Below are 20623 nucleotides of genomic sequence, written 5' to 3'. Positions count from 1 at the left end.
CTCTGCTTAAAGACCTCCAAAGAAGGAGACTCCACCACACTCCTTGGCAGCAAATTCCACTGTCGAACAGCTCTTAGTGTCAGGAAGTTCTTCCTAATGTTTAGGTGGAATCTTCTTTCTTGTAGTTTGGATCCATTGCTCCGTGTCCGCTTCTCTGGAGCAGCAGAAAACAGCCTTTCTCCCTCGTCTATGTGACATCCTTTTATATATTTGAACATGGCTATCATCTTGCTGATTCTATAAATTCAATTAGTTTATTCATCCAGTCATCCTTTGTGGGTATATATTTCCCTTTCCAGTTTTGTGCAAGGAGTAGAATAATAATTTCCCATCTTTACCTATTATACTCAGTAAATATGCCTCTGGTTTTTTTCTCTAAAAAAAAAAAAACCTAGAGAAAAAACATGTGAAACATCTATGTATGTACTGTTTATATATCCAAAGAATTGCAGAGTTGGAAGGGAACATGAGGATCATCTAGTCCAACCCCTTGCAGTGCAGGAATCTACTGACTGAGCTATCCCAGTATGTGTGTATCTATAACTTCTTTTAAAAAGGGCCTCCCCTCTTAGAACTCAGGATAGTTCAGTCGGAAGAGCACGAGACTCTTAATCTTAGGGTTGTGGGTTCAAAACCCATGTTGCTCAAAAGATTGCTGGGGTTTGGGCTAGATGAGCCTCGGGAGGACCCATTTCAGCTCTACAGTTCTGTCATTCCACAGGCCTTCAAACTGTCCCAGGGCAAGAAAAGAACAGCTCCCTAGATGTGTCGTTTGCTTGGCAGATGCAAAACTTCGAGCGGGCACCGACCCACCTGCCCCCAAATTTCTATCTGAGGATGTGTCAGTGATGCACCCAGCCAGGTTCCCAAGGGCTCTGCGATGCCCAAGAGAAGGACAATGCCAGCCCTTCTGCATGAGGTAAAGGTAAAGGGACCCCTGACCATTAGGTCCAGTCGCGGCTGACTCTGGGGTTGCGGCACTCATCTCGTTTTATTGGGCGACGGAGCCGGCGTAGAGCTTCCGGGTCATGTGGCCAGCATGACTAAGCCGCTTCTGGCGAACCAGAGCAGCGCACGGAAACGCCGTTTACCTTCCCGCCGGAGTGGTACCTATTTATCTACTTGCACTTTGACGTGCTTTCAAACTGCTAGGTTGACAGGAGCAGGGACTGAGCAACGGGAGCTCACCCCGTCACAGGGATTCGAACCACCGACCTTCTGATCGGCAAGTCTGCGGTTTAACCCACAGCACCACCCGTGTCCCATTTCTGCATGAGGCTGTGTGGCAAAAGGGGAGGAAGCAAAGTGAGAAATCCAAGGGGGAGCAACTGTGTGCCAGGAGGAGAAGGAGGCGGAGTTGGCCAACCTGACAATTTGGGTTTCTCTCCATTTCTTGGCTTTCTAAATTCATAAATGTAGGTGGTCTGCCCAAGGGCAGGGATCGCCTTATTACTTATTTTTGTCAGTTGCTCTGAGAGCCTTCTTTGGCTAAGCAAGGAGACAGAAATGCAGTAGAAGAAGAGTTTGGATTTGATATCCCACTTTATCACTACCCAAAGGAGTCTCAAAACGGCTCACACTCTCCTTCCCCTTCCTCTCCCACAACAAACACTCTGTGAGGTGAGTGGGGCTGAGAGACTTCAGAGAAGTGGGACTGGCCCAAGGTCACCCAGCAGCTGCATGTGGAGGAGCAGGGAATCGAACCTGGTTCACCAGATTACGAGTCTACAGCTCTTAACCACTACTCCACACTGGCTCCAAGCAGAGTGACTTCCACTAACAGACCTGCCTCTGGAGTTGCCACCTGCTCCTTTTACTGGCCCTGATTTTCCTGGAATGCAGGAGAAAAAGGAGGCGAAGCTGCTCCCTGCCTTGCAGATTCGTCTCCCTGCCAGGAAAAGCTTCTGTTTAGTTTCTGCATGGCTGGTTGCTCTCAAAGGTGCAGGAGCGGAGCTCCATTTAAAAGGTTAAGAGGTATAATCAATACAGCAGATTGATTGAGAGGCATGTTTAGTTTTCACATTTTTGAATGACAATGCAAATGGTGATTTTTTCCCCCAATCTGTTCACTGTACTATAGAGGGTCCCCATTCCTTCCCCTCACTGTTGTCCCTTTCTTCCTTCACTTGTCATTTTTCACTTCACTCGATTTCTTTTTCCCTGGACAAGCGAGGTTGTTTGACACACCATAAGATGCACCTAGTTTTTAGAGGAGGAAAACAAGAAAAAAAATATTCTGAATGAAGCAGTGATATATGATTTTTGTGGTTCATGCTGTGGCCACAGACACGTGATCTGACGGTGAGTTTGGGGTAGCCCAATGCAAAAATCCTGAGGATCCATGTGGATCCGTGCTTTGTAATCACATTTTTGGGCCATTGCGGCCCCACACAACAGTGGGTGCGTGATTTTTTTTTTTTTTGGTGCAGGCTGTAGCCATGGGCATGCTATGTGATCTGATGGTGAAATTGGGGTGACCCAATGCAAAAATCCTGAGGTTCCATGGGCTTTTACCTCCCCCCTCCCAGGCAGCCTCCTTTATCTCTAGTGTCCCTTATCTCTCTTCCGATCCCACCGATCAGCTGCTTCCTTTCAACACTCCCTTCCCTTCTTGTTTGCCTTACTTAGTGTATTTTCCTTAGCTGGAGCAATTTTTTGCTCCTCCTTTTCTTCTAATTTCTCTCCTCGTTGATTTAGTCTCCTCTCGTTGCAAGTTCACTGTCTTTACCTTCCCACTCCCAGGCAGCCTCCTTTATTGCTAGCATCCCTTATCTCGCTTCCAATCGCTTGCAATCAGTGACTTTGTTTCAAAACCCACTTACCTCTTTCAAAAATAAAAGCATGATCTGCTTTTTGCCCCTGGGCAATTCAGCTCCAGGGACCACACATTCACTCCATAAGATGCACAGACATTTCCCCTTACTTTTTAGGAATAAAAAAAATGTGTCTTATGGAGCAAAAAATACGGTATATTTGGATCAGGGCAATAGCCCATGGAGTGCAGCCTCCTGTTTTCCCAGTGGTCAACCAGATCCCTGTCGGAAACCCGCAGACAGGATTCGAACACAAGATAGCTCTCCCCTCCTGTGGTTTCCAGCAACTTTCATTTGGAAGGACTACTGCCTCCAGCTGTTGAGGCAGAGCATAGTCATCCTGGCTAGCAGCTACTGATAATTCCTTTTGCTTAAGGCCACGGTGCATTATGGATCTCTGAGGGCTGTTGCGCAGAAAGCATGAAATCAATGCTTGACCCCATCCTGCATAAGCCCTGGTGCAAACAAGGCCATAATCCCTTAAGTATTGTGGTCAACGTCTGATGCGAACTCTTGCTTCACCAACGCCTAGCATGGAACACACAATCTTGGCTTTTCCCTAGGTAGGCAGGAATGATTGACTTGGCCCCTCGGGAAGTGGCACCCCAGATTAACGTTGAACGAAATACACCTCCTTAGATGTTCAATACACATTGCTCAACGATTTACACAGCTTTTCAGATTTCTAAGGAAATGTTTGCATTGGACATAAATCGCAAACCACTTGCTATTTTACACCTGAGCAAATATCATGAGTTGTCCACAAACAACCCGGTTTTCCTCATTCCTGACACAGATATTAGATATATAAGGACCACATGCCGTGGGTCTGAAGCATCTTCCTCAGACGGCAACAGGTGAGGAGCATCTTGGGACGCCTTAAGCTGAGCAAGGTAAGAGATGAGACGTCAAGGTTCGCTTCTCCCAAAGTAACCGCCAAGTTTGATTTCACAGCTTGGACAGGATCTTGCAGGTGCCGGTGCTCTCAGGCCGTGATCAGTTCAGTTCAGTTCACATTTGGATGTGAATCTAACCCATTCACACATCTCAAAATGATATGGGAACTGAAACAGAGCTGTCTTTGAGATGGCCACTTTTGTGACACAGTGCAAAAATCAGGGAACAGGGTGCAGAAGGATACCTATATTATTGAAGAAAAACGTACAAAATGCATTAAGTTAAGGGAAATTGCTTGCAAAAATGTGTCTCTTGGGCAAAATGCCATACCAAAATGTGCATGGAGGAATGCACAATAGAATGCGAAAGTTAGGAAAACTTCAAAAAATGGCAAAACGATGCAGGAGTGTGCCAACTTAAGACTAAAAAAGAAGAAGAGAAAAACCAAGAGACTCCTAAACTGACAGATTTGTCATTCCTTACTCTTACATGGAATATGTCTCATTTAACTCAATGGGACTCGCTTCTGGGAGACATTTATGGAAGGTGGTCTGTCAAATTCATTTCATGAAGATTGGGCTTAATATGTTGTTGAATTGTTAACCAAACAGAGTTTGGCTTTTGTGGGGAAAGCTTTTCCGGTGGGGAAAACAGCAGATACAATAGTCCTGCTCCAGTCGAGAGGCTGTAACTGAGCAGCAGAATACCTGTGGCTGCTTTGCATGCAGGATTCAACCCTTGGGGTCTCCAGCCATCAGGACTGGGGGGGGGGGTGAGGATGGAGATGTGCTGTGTGTCAGAATTAGGCATCCCCAGTTAAGATGGCCCAAAGGTCCGGCTCAGCATAAGGCAGGTTTGCACACAACAACAACAGCTAGAAGCTATGATGAATTTGTGTGGTGACAGCTCCCAAGTCAGGGTTTTAAATTCAAATATTCTCAATTATAGAAATAGCTGGTTTCAGGGCTTAGAAAAATATTGCAAGATATAATCGGCTGCACTTAGCTAGTCAGTGCATAAAATGGTTTTCTTAAAAATGCACAGACAAATCTTCCTTCCTTTCTTCTGACAACCAGTAATATTTTCTCAGGTACCAGATCAAGATGCTAAAGGCTTGGACTGTTCTCCTCCTTTGCGGCCTCCTGCCCTCCACCCAAGCTCTCGCTGACGATGTCCTTTCGATGGCCCGGCTGCATAAGGATGTCCTTGAGAATGGTGAGCTCTGGAACTTTCTGATTTTTCTAAAATGAAAATGAAAATTCAGAAAAATGGCCAAGGGAACCACCCGACTCTTGAATGAGCATTTGCAGAGAAGCAGGAACTGGCAGCCTCCTTTTCAAAACAGGAGTGGGTACAGTGGTCTTGGCGCTTGTGTGCCCAGGTGTGTCTCTGCTACGGGCTTCATCCCCTGATGGCCAGCACAGCCACTGAGACCCTCAGATCTGCACAGGTGTTTCACGGGATTGTAGAGCAGGAAGGGACACCAAGGGCCATCTAGTCCAACCCCCCAGCCATGCCGAAATCAAAAGCGAACAGGATAACGCATGCACAGCGGATGTGATGTGCACTTCCCAGGCTGCCATTCAGGTTTATACAGACTCCTTAATTTCTAAAATTCAGGGGACCGTCTCAAGCCAGACAATTGCATTGCCCCATCCCAGCAATTTATTTATTCAGCAATTAAAATATTTATATACCACCACACAGGTGGCACTGTTGGTTAAACCACAGAGCCTAAGACTTGCTGATCAGAAGGTCGGTGGTTTGAATCCCCGCGACGGGGTGAGCTCCTGTTGCTCGGTCCCTGCTCCTGCCAACCTAGCAGTTCGAAAGCATGTCAAAGTGCAAGTAGATAAATAGGTACCGCTCCGGCTGGAAGGTAAACGGCGTTTCCGTGCGCTGCTCTGGTTCACCAGAAGTGGCTTAGTCATGCTGGCCACATGACCCAGAAGCTGTGCGCCGGCTCCCTCGGCCTATAAAGCGAGATGAGTGCCGCAACACCAGAGACGGCCATGACTGGACCTAATGGTCAGGGGTCCCTTTACCTTTACCTTTATTCCGTAAAAAAAAATCAGGGTGGTTTACAACACCAGTGCATAAAACCATACAAATATTAAAATCAGAAATTGGCTCCCTATTGTCAGTTCCTGATACAGTGGTATCTCGGGTTAAGTACTTAATTCGTTCCAGAGGTCTGTTCTTAACCTGAAACTGTTCTTAGCCTGAAGACCACTTTAGCTAATGGGGCCTCCTCCTGCTGCACGATTTCTGTTCTCATCCTGAAGCAAAGTTCTTAACCCGAGGTACTATTTCTGGGTTAGCGGAGTCTGTAACCTGAAGCGTCTGTAACCCGAGGTACCACTGTATTTGAATGGTAATTGCAATATGAAAGGAGATTCTGAGTCACCATCTGGAAGAACTTTCTAATGGTAAGAGCTGTTAGACAGTGGAACAGGCTCCCTTGGGAGGTGGTGGACTCTGTTTCTTTGGAGGTTTTAAGCAGAGGCTGGGTAGCCATGGGTCAGGGATTTGTTCGCTACATTGCATTGCAGGGGGCTGAAGTAGAAGTCCGCTTGAGGGTCTCTTGCAACTCTATGAAATGTCCTTGCCTGGACTCATACAGTCGAAGGATCCAGGCAGTTTATTGCCTGGGACGTGGAAAGAGGCAGGCTTAATAAACCAGGTTCAGTCCACCCAACCTCTGGTGGAAAAGGATGCTAATGAGATAGTTGTTTGTTTTGTGTCCTTGTATAGAGTTGATGAGGACAATGTCAATGCTGACTTTTATTTCCTTGACTTCTGTCTCCTGTGCTCAATGCTGTCTCTTCCTTCCAGGCATCTCAGATACGCTGGCCAAAGGCAACCTGCTCCAGGGACTCTTGGGGCAAGTGCTTGGTGGTGGAGACCTTCTAGGAGGGATCCTTGGAGGCCAAGGAGGAGGTCCTCTCGGCTTGGTAGGAGGCTTGGCTGGAGGTGCTCTTGGAGGCCAAGGAGGAGGTCCTCTTGGCTTGGTAGGAGGCTTGGCTGGAGGTGCTCTTGGAGACCAAGGAGGAGGTCCTCTCGGCTTGGTAGGAGGATTGGCTGGAGGTGCCCTTGGAGGCCAAGGAGGAGGTCCTCTCGGCTTGGTCGGAGGCTTGGCTGGAGGTGCCCTTGGAGGCCAAGGAGGAGGTCCTCTCGGCTTGGTCGGAGGCTTGGCTGGAGGTGCCCATGGAGGCCAAGGAGGAGGTCCTCTCGGCTTGGTCGGAGGCTTGGCTGGAGGAGTTCTTGGAGGCCAAGGAGGAGGACCTCTTGGGATTGTCGGCGGTGCCCTGGGAGGCAAAGGAGGTCTCCTTGGTGGTGTCCTTGGACGTGAAGGTCTCCTTGGGTGAGTTATCTCTTTTACTGAGAAAAACACAGGGGTAGAACTCAACGCTTCCCTATGGCAAGATGTAGATGTTGCTTTGTGGATTTAGCTTCTGCTCTTGACTGCCTCTCCTTCACCCTCCAGCTTGAAGTTGGTGGACGTCGTCCTTCCCAAGGTCTCACTGAAATTCTTGAAAGGCGTTGGGGTCGGACTGAACATCTATACCAAAGTTGCTCTCAAGGGAGATACGTGAGTTGACTTCCATGGGACGTAGTAAGCGGGGAGAGCGATGGCTCAGTGGCTGAGCACCTGCTATGTAGGCAGAAGAATCCAAGTTCAATCTCTAGCAGCATCTCCAGGTTGGGCTGAGAAACCCTGGAGAGCCACTGCCAGTCAGTGTAGGCAAAGCTGAGTAGATGGACCAATGGCCATGACTCTGCATAAGGCAGCCTTCCATGTTCCTGTTGAGAAGTCCCAAGAATTTTCACCTCTTATTCATCCTCCAAAAGCGTACGAGGATTTTAATTTCATCAGGAATTTCCCAGGTGTTCTCCTATCCTAGCCAGTTCAAAATAGAGTCTTCGATGATGATAATTATAAAAAAAACTTTAAACAGCATTGAAGTATCCTGAAGATTTATTTGGGACACAATCTCCTTCATATACTGTACATGGTTGGGTTGCTTGGGTTGGGTTGCATCTTAGTGTATTTTTGGTCTTTGTTGGAAGCCACCCAGAGTGGCTGGGGAAACCCAGCCAGATGGTCGGGGTACAAATAATAAATTGTTGTTGTTATTATTATTATTGCTTGGGTCGAGGGATAGGCTTCCATGTACAGGTGGCGATCCTTCACTCAAAGCAGCTCCCTCATTCACTTCTATGGAATAAGCCAATGTACCTGCTCGTTCGCGGATTGGGTCCCCATCACTGAATGTGGATCACCATATCTACGAGCGATTCCATGAGCACATCTATGCACACACATATCTCTGAATCCAACCTCCATTCTACTTAAGTGCCCATGTGCCCAGGGACATGGACTCATAGGCGTGTGGCACCAGGAGGGACGCACAGGGTCATCTAGTTCTGCCTCCTGCAATGCAGAAATCACAAGAGATTGCTTCTTGATTTCCACAGGGGGAGAAAGAGGGTAGCCAACCTTTTCCACGTGAAAAGTAAAATCTGCAGAGAGTAGCATCTGTACAGAACTCACAGATAGTGTGCAAAAGGGATCTGCAACACAATATTGTAGTTCTAGCCAGCCAGCCCCCATGCCCTTTCCAGGATACTCCATCCCCCTTCCCTCAGTTCCCCAACCCTCCCTCCAGCTGTCAGTCATCATTCTATGGCCACTGAGCACAGTCATTCCTTCTCATTGGGCTGCTGGGGGGGGGGGTTCCTCACCCAGCTTCAATTTATATTTCTGTCTCTAAACCATTTGTGTACTTGGGTTCACCAAGCATTCATGGCTGGTGCCATTTCGGGTACTTAAAAACCAAGACTCGGGAGAACTGAGACTGCAGTTAGACAGTGTAATGGGAGATAACTTCCATTATCCATCTTTGTCAAAATAATAGATTTCAAAACTTGCTGGGGAAAACCAAACCAATCCCAGGATAGGAGTTGTAAGACCTGCAGAGCATTTTAAATATTTGTGCCCCAAGCAAAGCCTGACAAAGAAGCCATTGCAATCTGAGTACCTGCAGAGTACATTTTGAAACTGGAGCTGGTTCACTGATCAATCTCATCTCCACCTCTTCTCTGTCTTCCAGGCTTTTGGGTGGGCTGCTGAATCTTCTGGTGGAAGTGAACATCACCGCAAACGCCCGTCTGGTCCAGGACAAGTCAGGCACTCCCATCCTAGTTGTGGAAAACTGCAAGACCAACCTGGGTAACATTCAGATCCTGTCTGGGTGAGTGACCAGAGGTCCTGAGGAACACAGCCACTGTGGCTACTAGCCACTGAAACACCTTAAAGACTCACGGTCCCCAATTATTTTCTTCCTTAGGTTCCTTCCACTCAACTTGGACGGGGTCTTGACTAATCTCCTGAGCAATGTCCTCCCTGGAGTGGTGAGTCTTCCGAGAATTTGCCAGCTCCACATGGTTGTCGATCACTTTCTTTGCATCATAGTTTCCTGAATTTAGGAGAGGCATTGATATTCAGAGTAGACTGCACAGGATGAGATGGAGCAACAGACATAGTTAAGGCGGCTGCAAATACTGCTACAAGGCAAAAGGATACCCTAGGAATTTTGTTTATTTATTATTGCAATTATGCCCCACTTTCTTCTGCAAGAAGCTCAAGGTGGCACACAGGGTGCTCCTCTTCTTCGTTGAATCCCAACAACCCTGTGAGGTAGGCTAGGCTGAGAGGCAGTGACTGGGCCAAGGTTGTACCCAGGGAGCTTCATGGTTGAGCAGGAATTCAAACCCTGGTCTCTCAGGTCCTAATCCGACACTCTAACCACTACACCACACTGGCTCTCACTGGCTCCAATGAGAATGCCAATATGGGGAACCTTTGGCTCTCCAGCTGTTCCTGAACGACAACTCCCAAAGGTTCCCTGTCTCTGAGTTAGAGTTTTACCCTTCTGGCAATCAGGATGACCAATAGCTGCTGCAAGTAAAAGATGACTCTTCACCCCTTGTTGTCCTTGTTGTCTGCCATTGCATCTCTGGGATGCCACCAGAATAAGCAGATGAAGATTTCTTTCTTGCAAGCGGCTGGCAGGGAGATTTATTTTTCAGATAACACAACAAAGGATGTGGGGACTATTCAGTTCTGTGGCTTCACTCCTGCTCCTTTCCCTTTGTTGCAGCTGTGTCCAGTTGTAGATCTTGTGCTGAATATTGTGAACACCCTTCTTGGCACGGTCAACAGTAAGTTTTCCATGACCTCCACCTTCCCCATCTCCTTTGGATCGTCAACTAGAGTATATAATATTGCACAACTTGCTGTCTCCCCACTTTGAAGTGTCAGAGCGCCCCACCACCACTGCTGCTTCCCCCAGGAACAAACGGCAATTGGGGTTTTCTGCAATTTGGGTTTGCTGTGATTCAGCGCTATAAAGCAGGTTTTCGCAGGGCAAGTGCCGGGGCAAAACAAACAAACATAACAAATGCTTGGGTGCAGAGCTTTAAAGTGAGGACCTGTGCTTAGAAATGAGGCACAAAACAAGACAGGATGATGATCCCTTAATGTACAGGGTTGTTGCATTGTTGGCTGAGACATTGCGTGCGAAAGGGTTTGAGCCGTCTAAAAGCACAAGTGAAATGCTTAGCTATGTGTTGTGTAAAGTCCCACCTCGTTTTGTTGTTGTTGTTGAGTCGTTTAGTCATGTCCGACTCTCCGTGACCCCCTGGACCAGAGCACGCCAGGCCCTCCTGTCTTCCACTGCCTCCTGCAGTTTGGTCAAACTCATGCTGGTAGCTTCGAGAAAACTGTCCCACCATCTCCTCCTCTGACATCCCCTTCTCCTTGTGCCCTCCATCTTTCCCAACATCAGGGTCTTTTCCAGGGAGTCTTCTCTTCTCATGAGGTGGCCAAAGTACTGGAGCCTCAGCTTCAGGATCTGTCCTTCCAGTGAGCACTCAGGGCTGATTTCCTTCAGAATGGATGCGTTTGATCTTCTTGCAGTCCATGGGACTCTGGCAAGAGTCTCCTCCAGCACCAGAATTCAAAAGCATCAGCCTTCTTTATGGTCCCGCTGTCATTTCCATACATCACTACTGGGAAAACCAGAACTTTAACTATACTTGTTGGCAAGGTGATGTCTCTGCTTTTTAAGATGCTGTCTAGGTTTGTCATTGCTTTTCTACAAAGTCTAGTACCTTGCTTCATTTAAAGATTTTCAGAGACTTTGAGACTAAAGATTTCATTTTGTACTTGTTATGGTTTGAAGGAATTCTACAAAGATTGTCTATTGCGTATGTACATGGTCATTGTGTTGCCTAGACATTGCCAACGTTCTCTTTGCAACACAGGGGTTTGTTTGGTTACTTACTCCTTTCTCCTTTTTATTTCCTGCACAGGCGTCTGCCCATTCGGTACGCTGGGAAAACTACATTACACACTGGCGGGCCTGCCGTGGTTCAGCGATGAACAACAAATCGTGCTGAATCTGAATGTAAGGAACCTTTATTGATCGATCGATCGATCGATTGATTAATTGCATTTATATCCCACCTCTTCCTCCAAGCAGCTCAAGGTGGCCTACATGCTTCTCCTCCTCCCCATTTGAGTCTCAGAACAACAACCCTGTGAGGTAGGCTAGGCTGAGAGAGAGAGAAGCAGAGAATAACAATAGCTAGCTATCAACCCATGTAGGAGCTCAGAGAACTTAATATAGCCCCAAGGAAAATCCTGATGTGAAAGCCTTCACATTAAGCCATTCCCCATTTCGGTCAATGAAACAATCCCAGGCATAGGCAAACTCGGCCCCCCACATCTTCTGGGACTACAACTCCCATCATCCCTGACCACTGGTCCTCTTAGCTAGGGTTGATGGGAGTTGTAGTCCCAAAACATCTGGAGGGCCGAGCATCTTTCATTACATACCGATATGATGCTTTGCAGGGTTAAAGAAAGAGAAAAATGGTGTAAAAAGTATAAAGATAGAGGTAATCTACGTTAGACACAACAACTAAGAAAGAGTAAAAATTTCGAGATCTTAGAACAAAGGAAGGAAGTCAATATGTGTATATGTATGTAATGACTAGATTAGAAGGATGATATGGTTTTATTTGTAGATGTGTGTTTTTGTTTTTTGTGTTTTTGTGTTCTTTTTTCTCTTCTGTTTTGTTTTGTTTTCTTGTTTGTACTGTTTTATTTTGGATTTAATGTTTGTAATTTTTCCTGTAATTTTGCACTGAAAATAAATTATACATTTTTTAAAAAAAAAAACCCAACGTCTGGAGGGCCGAGTTTGCCTATGCCTGAATTATACTTAACAGACGTCCAGTTCTGTGGGTCCCCAAATGTCTCTGAACCTCTGATTATTATTTTTTAATGTTTCTTCCAGGTCTTAGTGCTTGATAATGAAGGGAACTCCATCAAGCTTCCCCCAAGCAAGCTGCCCTCTCTTCCTCCAGCTGGGGACCACACTTCCCAGTTGCTTCTCTCTGGTGACCTCATTTCCTCCTTGCTGCAGCTGGTAATGAAGAACGGGCAGCTCAACGTAGACATCACTGACCAAGCGGTGAGTCGCCTGGCCCGGAAATGATAGTCCTTGAAGAGTCTGCAGAGGATAATAATAATAATAATAATAATAATAATAATAATAATAATAATTTATTCTTTATACCCCACCTATCTGTCTGGGCTTCCCCAGCCACTCTGGGCGGCTTCCAAAAAAATACTAAAATACCATAATACATCAAACATTAAGAGCTTCACTAAACAGGGCTGCTTTCAGATGTCTTCTAAAAGTCTGGTAGTTGTTCTTCTCTTTGACATCTGGTGGGAGGGCACCACCACCAAGAAGGCCCTGTTATGTACTGAGTTGAATAGGATCCAAAAGGCAGCAGTCTGATTGGTCCTAGAAGGTTTGATCTTCTTGCAGTCCATGGGACTCTCAAGAATCTCCTCCAGCACCATAATTCAAAAGCATCCATTCTTCGGTGATCAGCCTTCTTGATGGTCCAGCTTTCACTTCCATACATCACTACTGGGAAAACCATGGCTTTAACTATATGGGCCTATGTCAGCAAGCTGATGTGTCTGGTTTTTAAGATGCTGTCTAGGTTTGTCATTGCTTTTCTCCCAAGAAGCAGGCATCTTTTAATTTCGTGACACAAACATATATACCCATTAATTCTCAGCCTCAGTTTTGCACCTGTGAATTGGGAAAAACCCCTCTCCCCGTCTTTCTTTGTTTTGAGAGGATGAACATGAAGGAAATCACCACGTCAGGCTGAAGGGAAAAAATTAGGGTGACATTTAGAAGACATTCCCCTTTTAAAATTCTTTGCATTTGTCTTGCTTTCCCCCAGCTCCGTGGAGCCGTCCCACTGACAACGTCTGCACTTCAATCTGTGCTACCTCAGGTAAGGATGTCCTATTGGGCATCTCACTTTTGGTGTGTGTGAAGTGATTTGCCCCTGCGCCCTGAGTGCGAATCATTCTCCCTATCCCATTTTTTACAGCTGTCCCGGCTGCTGCCAACAAGCCTGCCCCTGGTGGTCAAGATCCGGATCAGCGACCTTCCGGGAGTGTCTTTGCAAAACGGGAAGCTCACGGTGACCCTCACTGCTGCCATTGATGTTTTTGCCCTCGCAGACTCCGGCCCTGAGCTTCTCTTTGGGTTGAATGCTGTAAGTAATGGGCTGGGGTGAATGGCGCAAGGCTTGAAACTCCATTCCCCAGCTTGCCCTGGGTATCTAGCCGATGCAGTTGAAAATTCGTAAGAACATCAGAACAGCTTTGCCGGATCAGGCCGGTGACCCGTCTAGTCCAGCATCCTGTTCTCACAGTGGCTGACCAGATGCCTGTGGGAAATTCGCAAGCAGGATTCGAACGCAAGACCCCTCTCCCTTCCTGTGGTTTCCAGCAACTGATATTCAGAAGCATTGTGGAGGCAAAGGTGGTAGTCATTGCTAGCACTCTTGGCTCAATATTTCTCTTCAAAGAACCTTTGCTTGGGTGTCAGTAATCCCATCCCACCCCCAATTGTCTCTGTGTTGGGTTTATTTATTTTTTTAAATGATACTTAGGTGTCCTTGAAAGCCACCCAGATTCCTCTTTCTAGGTGTGGCAGTTCCTTTTGGCCAAAAGGAAGGAGGGCACGCAAGAAAGAGCGCCCTCCCTGACCTCAGTGGGGCATAGAAGTTGGGAACAGAACAGAGCAGAATCATAGAATCATAGAAGGGACCCGACTGTAGTCATCTAGTCCAACCCACTGCAATGCAGGAATCTCAACCCAAAGCTGGTTTTGCAAAAGCGAAAGGAAAGGGGCCAGTCTCTTACCCAGTCATCTTGCATTTACAGCAAATCGACTTGAGTGGATCTGTCCGCATTTCAGGAGCAAAATTGGCCGTCTCCTTATCTCTTGACAAGTAAGTGGATCTTGATGCTCTAGATCAGGGGTCAGCAAACTTTTTCAGCAGGGGGCCAGTCCACTGTCCCTCAGACATTGTGGGGGGCCCGAATATATATATACCTCATGTGACGTTTGCTTCAGGTTGCGTCCCGCGGTGACCCAGAAGTAACAGAACAGGTTACTTCCAGGTTCCGCCACTCACGCATGCGCGTATGCACAAAATGACATCACACGTGTGCGCAGAAGCGGCAAATTGTGACCTGCGCGTGCGCAGACATGCAGGTGTGGGTTGCATTCTTTTTAGGTTGCGAACGGGCCTCCAGAACAGATCCCGTTCACAACCAGAGGTACCACTGTATATATGAATGAATTCCTATGCCCCACAAATAACCCAGAGATGCATTTTAAATAAAAGCACACATTCTATTCATGTTAAAACACGATTCCTGGACCATCCATGGGCCGGATTTAGAAGGCAATTGGGCCAGATCCAGCCCCCGGCCCTTAGTTTGCCTACCCATGCTCTAGGTCCCTAGGTTATGGTGCAGAATAACAAACGGCATTTGGACAGGACTGGATTTAAGGTGGTGCCAGTGGTTCTTCCACACAGGGACACTGAGCCGAGGGTGGGGTGGGGGCGCCAAAATAGTAGTAGTAGTAGTAGTAGTAGTAGTAGTAGTAGTAGCAGCAAAACCTATATTTATATGGGTACCTACTGAGAAGATCCATTAAAAAGCAACTGTACCAAAAGGAATTGTTGTGAGAATAAGAAATGTTTAGGGGGCTCATCAAATTTTGTCCTTGCTCGGGGCCACATTACCAAAATCCGTCCCTGATTTGGAGAAAGTCTCCCTTTAGACCAGTGGTTCCCAAAGTGGGTGATGCTGCCCCCTGGAGGGCAGAGGGATTACCTGGGGGTTGCTAAGAGGTAAGGGGGGCAGGGGGGGACCAGAGGTGTAGTCCATGATTCTCAATTCTGCACTGTGTTTATAGTCCCCTTTCTTCCTGATCTTTTCCCGGAAGCTCTGCAGACCAGCCTCCCCCAAGACGATGTCCTCTACATGTCTTGGACTATAGTTCCCATCAGTCCCAACCAGTTGTAGTCCAAGATGACTCGGGGCCATCAGATAGTGGAGGACTTCTCTGTGCCAGATGTGCAGCCTAGCACCCAATTATTTCCTTTCCTTTCCCTTCACAGCGTCAGCCTCAACGTCTCGTCTTCCCAGATCGGCTCCTTTGATGTAAGACTCCCTTCCACCAAATACTGCAGTGGACCCTTTGGAGAAGATTTTGAGGGAGCAGGGCGGGGTGGAGTGGGGAGAAGAAGTCCTGTCCCATGAGCAGAACTCCCAAGGTCTCTGCATCTCACCTGGAACTTGAAAGAGAAAGAGATGGCTGAACTCGTCCAGGATTGGGGGTTTCTGCTGGAGCAGAGGTGGAGACGGCATCTGGGGCAGCCACACAAACCCTTGGGGGCTTGAGCTACAAAGGGTGAAGTCCCATCATAGAATTGTGAAGTTGGAAGGGTCCTCCAGGGTCATCCATTCCAACCCCCTGCAATGCAGGAATCTCAGCCAGAGAATCCCTGGCAGATGGATGGCCACCCAACCTCTGCTTAGGAACCTCCAATGAAGGGGAGCTCATCACCTCCTGAAGAAGTCATACAGTCATACCTCAGGTTACAGACGCTTTGGGTTGTGCGATTTCAGGTTGTGCTCCGCTCCGAACCCGAAAGTACCGGAACTGGTTACTTCCAGGTTTTGGTGCTTTCAAATGTGCAGAAGCACTAAATCACTCTTTGCGCATGTGCAGAAGTGCCAAATCGCAACCCTCGTATGGGCAGATGCGGCGCTGCGGGTTGCGGACGTGCTTCCCACAGGGATCATGTTCGCAACCCGAGTGTCCACTGTACTGTCAGAAAGTTCTTCCTAATGTTTAGTCGGGAAATATTTGAAATAAGCAACCCAACAGGTCACATCTGCATAGCTGTCAACTTTTCCCTTTTCTTGCGAGGAATCCTATTCGGAAGAAGGGAATTTCCCTTCAAAAAAAAAGGGAAACGTTGACAGCTATGCGCATCTCTTTCTCTCACCAACTGATGATGCAGAAGTTTCTTTTTCTTTTGCAGGTTGCCGTACTCAAAACCTGGATCACAAACCTTCTCAGAATTGGATACCTGCCTGTGATCAACGGTAAAAGAGCCATATTTGTAGCAATAGGCGTTCGGTTTCAGCATTGCCTTTGGGATGCAACAACCATTCTGCATGTCTAGCGTTGTTTCTTGGTTTTCTTCCAGGTGCCCTGGAGATAGGAATCCCACTCCCTAACCTCTTCAACCTGAACTTCGCCGCTGGGGATGTCAACATTGTTGATGTAAGATCTCAGCTGCTCGTTTCTTGAAAACTGGGCTTTAATGTGGGCTGAGCACCACCTTGAACAAATCTGTAACATGTTCCACACTGCACCTGAGAACCCGCAACTTAGTGGGTTGTATTCAGTGCTAAAGGACCCCTGACCATTAGGTCCAGTCGTGGCCGACACTGGGGTTGTGGCGCTCATCTCGCTTTACTGGCCAAGGGAGCCAGCGTACAGCTTTCGTGTCATGTGGCCAGCATGACTAAGATGCTTCTGGCGAATCAGAGCAGCACACGGAAACGCCGTTTACCTTCCCGCCAGAGCGGTACCTATTTATCTACTTGCACTTTGACGTGCTTTCGAATTGCTAGGTTGGCAGGAGCAGGGACCGAGCAACGGGAGCTCACCCCATTGCAGGGATTCGAACCACCGACCTTCTGATCGGCAAGCCCTAGGCTCTGTGGTTTAACCCACAGCGCCACCCACGTCCTGCAGTGCTTCTTCTGACTCAAAGTAAACTCCATTGAGGCTAATGGATGTGACGTTCCTAAATTTCAATGGGGTTTACTCTAACTAGCGCTCAGTTTAAAACGGTCCAGTGATTGACACATAACCTGCATGTCAGGGGAGCAAGAGGGGCAGAAGAAAGCATGCTTTCTACTGCTGGAGAGAGGAGAGTAGGTGGCTTATGATGTAAGGAGCTTCATATGTCTTTATTTGATGAGACTGACTGATGTGATAGTAGGAGGAGAAATGTAACAGACAAGAGGCAAAGAAAATCAAAGGGATTTCAGATTCAGGAGCAAAGCATGCTTTTAATTCAGTCAGGACAGATCTATCCCTTCCAGTGTTTCTGTTTCTATTTTCTCCAGTCTTAAATCCAGTTCTCCATGTTGGGATACTGCCAGGGAGACAAAAGCCATCATGCCTCCATGCCGGTCTCCCATAGAACAGTATCAGTCAATTAGCGACACGAGCCTCAGAAATAACTGTCCACATTCCAGGAGTCATGCATGCCCTTTTCGCAGAGTTCGCACAATGAAAGATTCACCCAGGAGAGCAGCATATTTACAGCTTTATTCAGCGTTGGTCAGAACAATGGAAAAAACATGACTGCCTGCCTGCGTGTCAGGCAACAGAGAGAAACAAAAGCTATATAAAACAGAAACTTCTTGTGAGCAGGAAATACGCAGGCTGTGACTCACAACAGCCTGTCCCCTTTTTAAGGTGGAATGGAAATATCCTAACATCCTCCCCCTTTCCGTGTAACCTCTAGTACCTGTGGTTCAACCCAGTTGCAACCTCTGTACATAAACCTTAAGTTGTTCGCTGTTAACAACCTTAGACAACAGATCAGCAGGAATTTCATTTCCTGGCATGTAGGACACCTGAATGAGTCCTTTCTGAATACACTCTCTTGCACGATGTAGCTTAATCTGCAAGTACTTGGTTCTTTGCTTGCAAGTCTCTGAGTTCAGCAAAGCCAAACAGGATCTATTGTCTTGATACACTTGTATAGGACATTTCACAGAAACTCTGATGTCCTGAGCCGTTGAGCCTCCCTGACAGTATCCCAACACTCCATAGTTCCACAGCAGGTTTTCTTTAAACTGATAACTTAATTAATTAATAGTATGCCTTTCACTCCTGCTTTCTCTTAGTACTGCCATTTGTAATGGAGTTCTGACTAATACACACATATTGGTATGCTATGTTCAAGAACATATGCCTTTTTCGCACACTTTCCTCCAATATATGCAGTTTCTGTTATTTTGCTGGAGAATTGCACCGCAAAACTGGGGTATGTGCAAATTTAGCAGGCTGGCCACGTGTTGGGCTCACATAGTGATTGGAGATGTTCCAGTTTCTCATTGAAATGCAGCCAGGTTTCTTCCGTAACTGTGATGCTTTTCTTCTCGGCAGAATGCATTGCTGGCGAGCGTGACTCCTAAACTCCTCTAGAGTAGACGTATCCGCACAGCGGCAGAAATGAGCTCCGAGGCAGAAGTCTCCTCCTCGCTCCTTGCTGTTCCCGGTGACATCTTGGCTCAGGAATCTGACTGCAGAAGAGTTTTCTCTCATCCTCCTTCATCGTCTCATTGAGCTGCAGAGCTGCCTTTAGAATGACCTCAGCTATGTTTCCTCTAGTTCTGCCTTGGCGAGAACTCTGGGCTGCGTGTGTACTGTCTGGGGTGCTTCTTGACTTCCTCACGCAGTAAAAATATGTCACTTTCTCAGCATTTATAGCCTGTCTGTGTTTTTCTTCCACTTTCAATACACTTTGAAGACCTTTTCATCTCTCCTCCCAGCTACAGTTTTAGCCAAACCATCCCTCCTCACCTGTAGCCCCCTAAAATATTAGTAAAGGGAGACATGGGACCACTGCTATTCCTCCATATTAATTTTATTCCATAAAACTTATATACCACTTGATTATAGAAAAACAACAACACCCTAACAACACTCAAAGTGGTTTACAAAGCAGAGATGCTTCAAAGAGCACTTTTGCAAAGGGCTTCAACCCCCACTCATCAGCAGAAGAGCAAGGACTGAATCCTGCTGGGCGCAGTGGGCACAGCTAATTCAGGATCAAACCCTGTCCTCCTGCCCATCAGCTGGCATCACCAGCGATGTGGTGTGGTGTAGTGGTTAGAGTATTGGACTATTAGGACCTGGGAAACCATCACAGTACACAACCATTATGGGTGGTAGCCATTGATGGCTTCCATTTTAAAACCGTCCAAATTAGTGGCCTTCTCCATTTTCTTCAGCCTCAAACTTCCAACATTTGCTTTGTTCAGTGAAAGGACAATTTTGTGAACGCGATGCCAGGGTCTTTAATATTCACTTCTGCTTGCACAACCAACTTGTCCTAGTGTAGTGCAGCACTGAGTCAAACAAAGTAGGAATCTCCAAAGGGACCAGTTTCTGCGTGGAATTTATTTGGGTGGCAATACCTGGTCCCTGGAAGAAACTAATCCCAGGGTGCCTTCACCTCCCCTGTGATTTGCTCCATGGTCTTATTGTGAACAAAAATCTGCCCTTTTCCCTTATGGGGTATCCAAAAGCCCATACAGAGTCCTTACGTAGGTTCCCTATTGGTAGGAGAAAATAACAGAGGCCAACCAGAGAATATTGAGAAGCAAAGCAGCTAGTAAGCCTGATCTTTATTGATCTGTTGCGACAGGGAGCTCCCCTCACACGCAGGAGAGGAAGAGGAACCCAGAACAAAGGTGTGCCTGCCCTTATATATAGACATTTTAAATTCCTTGCCCTGGAACTTCAGAACACCCCTCCATACATCATACATCATAGAAGGGGCGTAACCCAAGACCATCCCCCACAAACATCATACCTACATCACAGAAAAGGCGGTCTACAGCAGAAATCTGAGTGCGTTGTTTATGTTGTTTATCTCGTCTGACAGGTTACCTGTTAATGCTCACTTGATTGGATACCCTGGAGAGCCTGGCCAGTCTTTTGAAATGATAAATACTTAGTTCCTGAGCCAGGTCACAGGCCCACCCTATTCATACACAGACATACCTTTAAGACAGGATTTGTGAAGAAAAAGACACTGGGGAGGCTTTTCCATTTTCCTTTGACCTTTCAGAGAAAACATTTGCTCAGTTTGGGAAACGAAAAGGTTTCAGGTCGGTCTTCCTGTGCTGATCTATGTATGTGTTTGGTTGGTACATTTATGAACATTTATTGTTTATCTAAGACTTTAAAATTCTTATCACAGTCTCCCCCAGTGCACAGCCATTTAGGTCACCTAGGAATTTGCCTCTCTTTGTCCTGACTCCAGTCTATGTACAGATAACTGAAGTCACCTATTACTAGATCACTTTCTCCCTTGGATGCCTCCTGGATTTCAGGACAAATGAAAGACAGTACGTCTTCACACAATGGATAGTTAAACTATGGAACTCACTGCCACAGGAGACAGTGATGGCCACCAGGGCAGATGCCTTTAAAACTGGATTGGACAAATTCACTGAGGAGGAGAGGGCTATTGATGGCTACTAGGCAGAAGGGCTCTGCTGTGCCTCCACAATCAGAGGCAGTGATGCTTCTGAATGCCAGTTGCTGAAACCACAGGAGGGGAGAGCTGGTCTTGTGCTTGGACCCTGCTTATGGGTTTCCCATAAGGGGCATCTGGTTGGCCACTTGTGC

The 20623-nt window shown here is 47.0% G+C and overlaps 1 protein-coding gene across 1 annotated transcript; it reads left to right on the top strand.

The window, feature by feature from the left end:
* The first annotated feature begins 3640 nt into the window (after window positions 1-3640).
* On the top strand, window positions 3641-18687 carry BPIFB3 (BPI fold containing family B member 3). Its single transcript, XM_083745728.1, has 16 exons — window positions 3641-3706; window positions 4801-4925; window positions 6546-7074; window positions 7198-7302; window positions 8825-8965; window positions 9062-9125; window positions 9875-9935; window positions 11088-11182; window positions 12077-12253; window positions 13047-13100; window positions 13200-13367; window positions 14041-14108; window positions 15291-15333; window positions 16221-16284; window positions 16389-16465; window positions 18371-18687. The coding sequence occupies exons 2-16, from the start codon at window positions 4814-4816 to the stop codon at window positions 18407-18409; spliced, it is 1797 nt and encodes a 598-aa protein (XP_083601854.1). The 5' UTR covers window positions 3641-3706; window positions 4801-4813; the 3' UTR covers window positions 18410-18687.
* Window positions 18688-20623: the final 1936 nt, after the last annotated feature.

The sequence above is a fragment of the Podarcis gaigeae genome (assembly GCF_964106915.1).
Source record: "Podarcis gaigeae genome assembly, chromosome: 6".
Taxonomy (NCBI): domain Eukaryota; kingdom Metazoa; phylum Chordata; class Lepidosauria; order Squamata; family Lacertidae; genus Podarcis; species Podarcis gaigeae.
This window is presented reverse-complemented; position numbering and strand designations above follow the sequence as displayed.

Coding starts and splice junctions, on each gene's coding strand:
- BPIFB3 (XM_083745728.1), top strand. CDS start 4,814: ATGCTAAAGGCTTGGACTGTTCTCCTCCTTTGCGGCCTCCTGCCCTCC. Junction 4,926..6,545: donor TAAGGATGTCCTTGAGAATG/GTGAGCTCTGGA, acceptor TCTTCCTTCCAG/GCATCTCAGATACGCTGGCC. Junction 11,183..12,076: donor AAATCGTGCTGAATCTGAAT/GTAAGGAACCTT, acceptor TGTTTCTTCCAG/GTCTTAGTGCTTGATAATGA.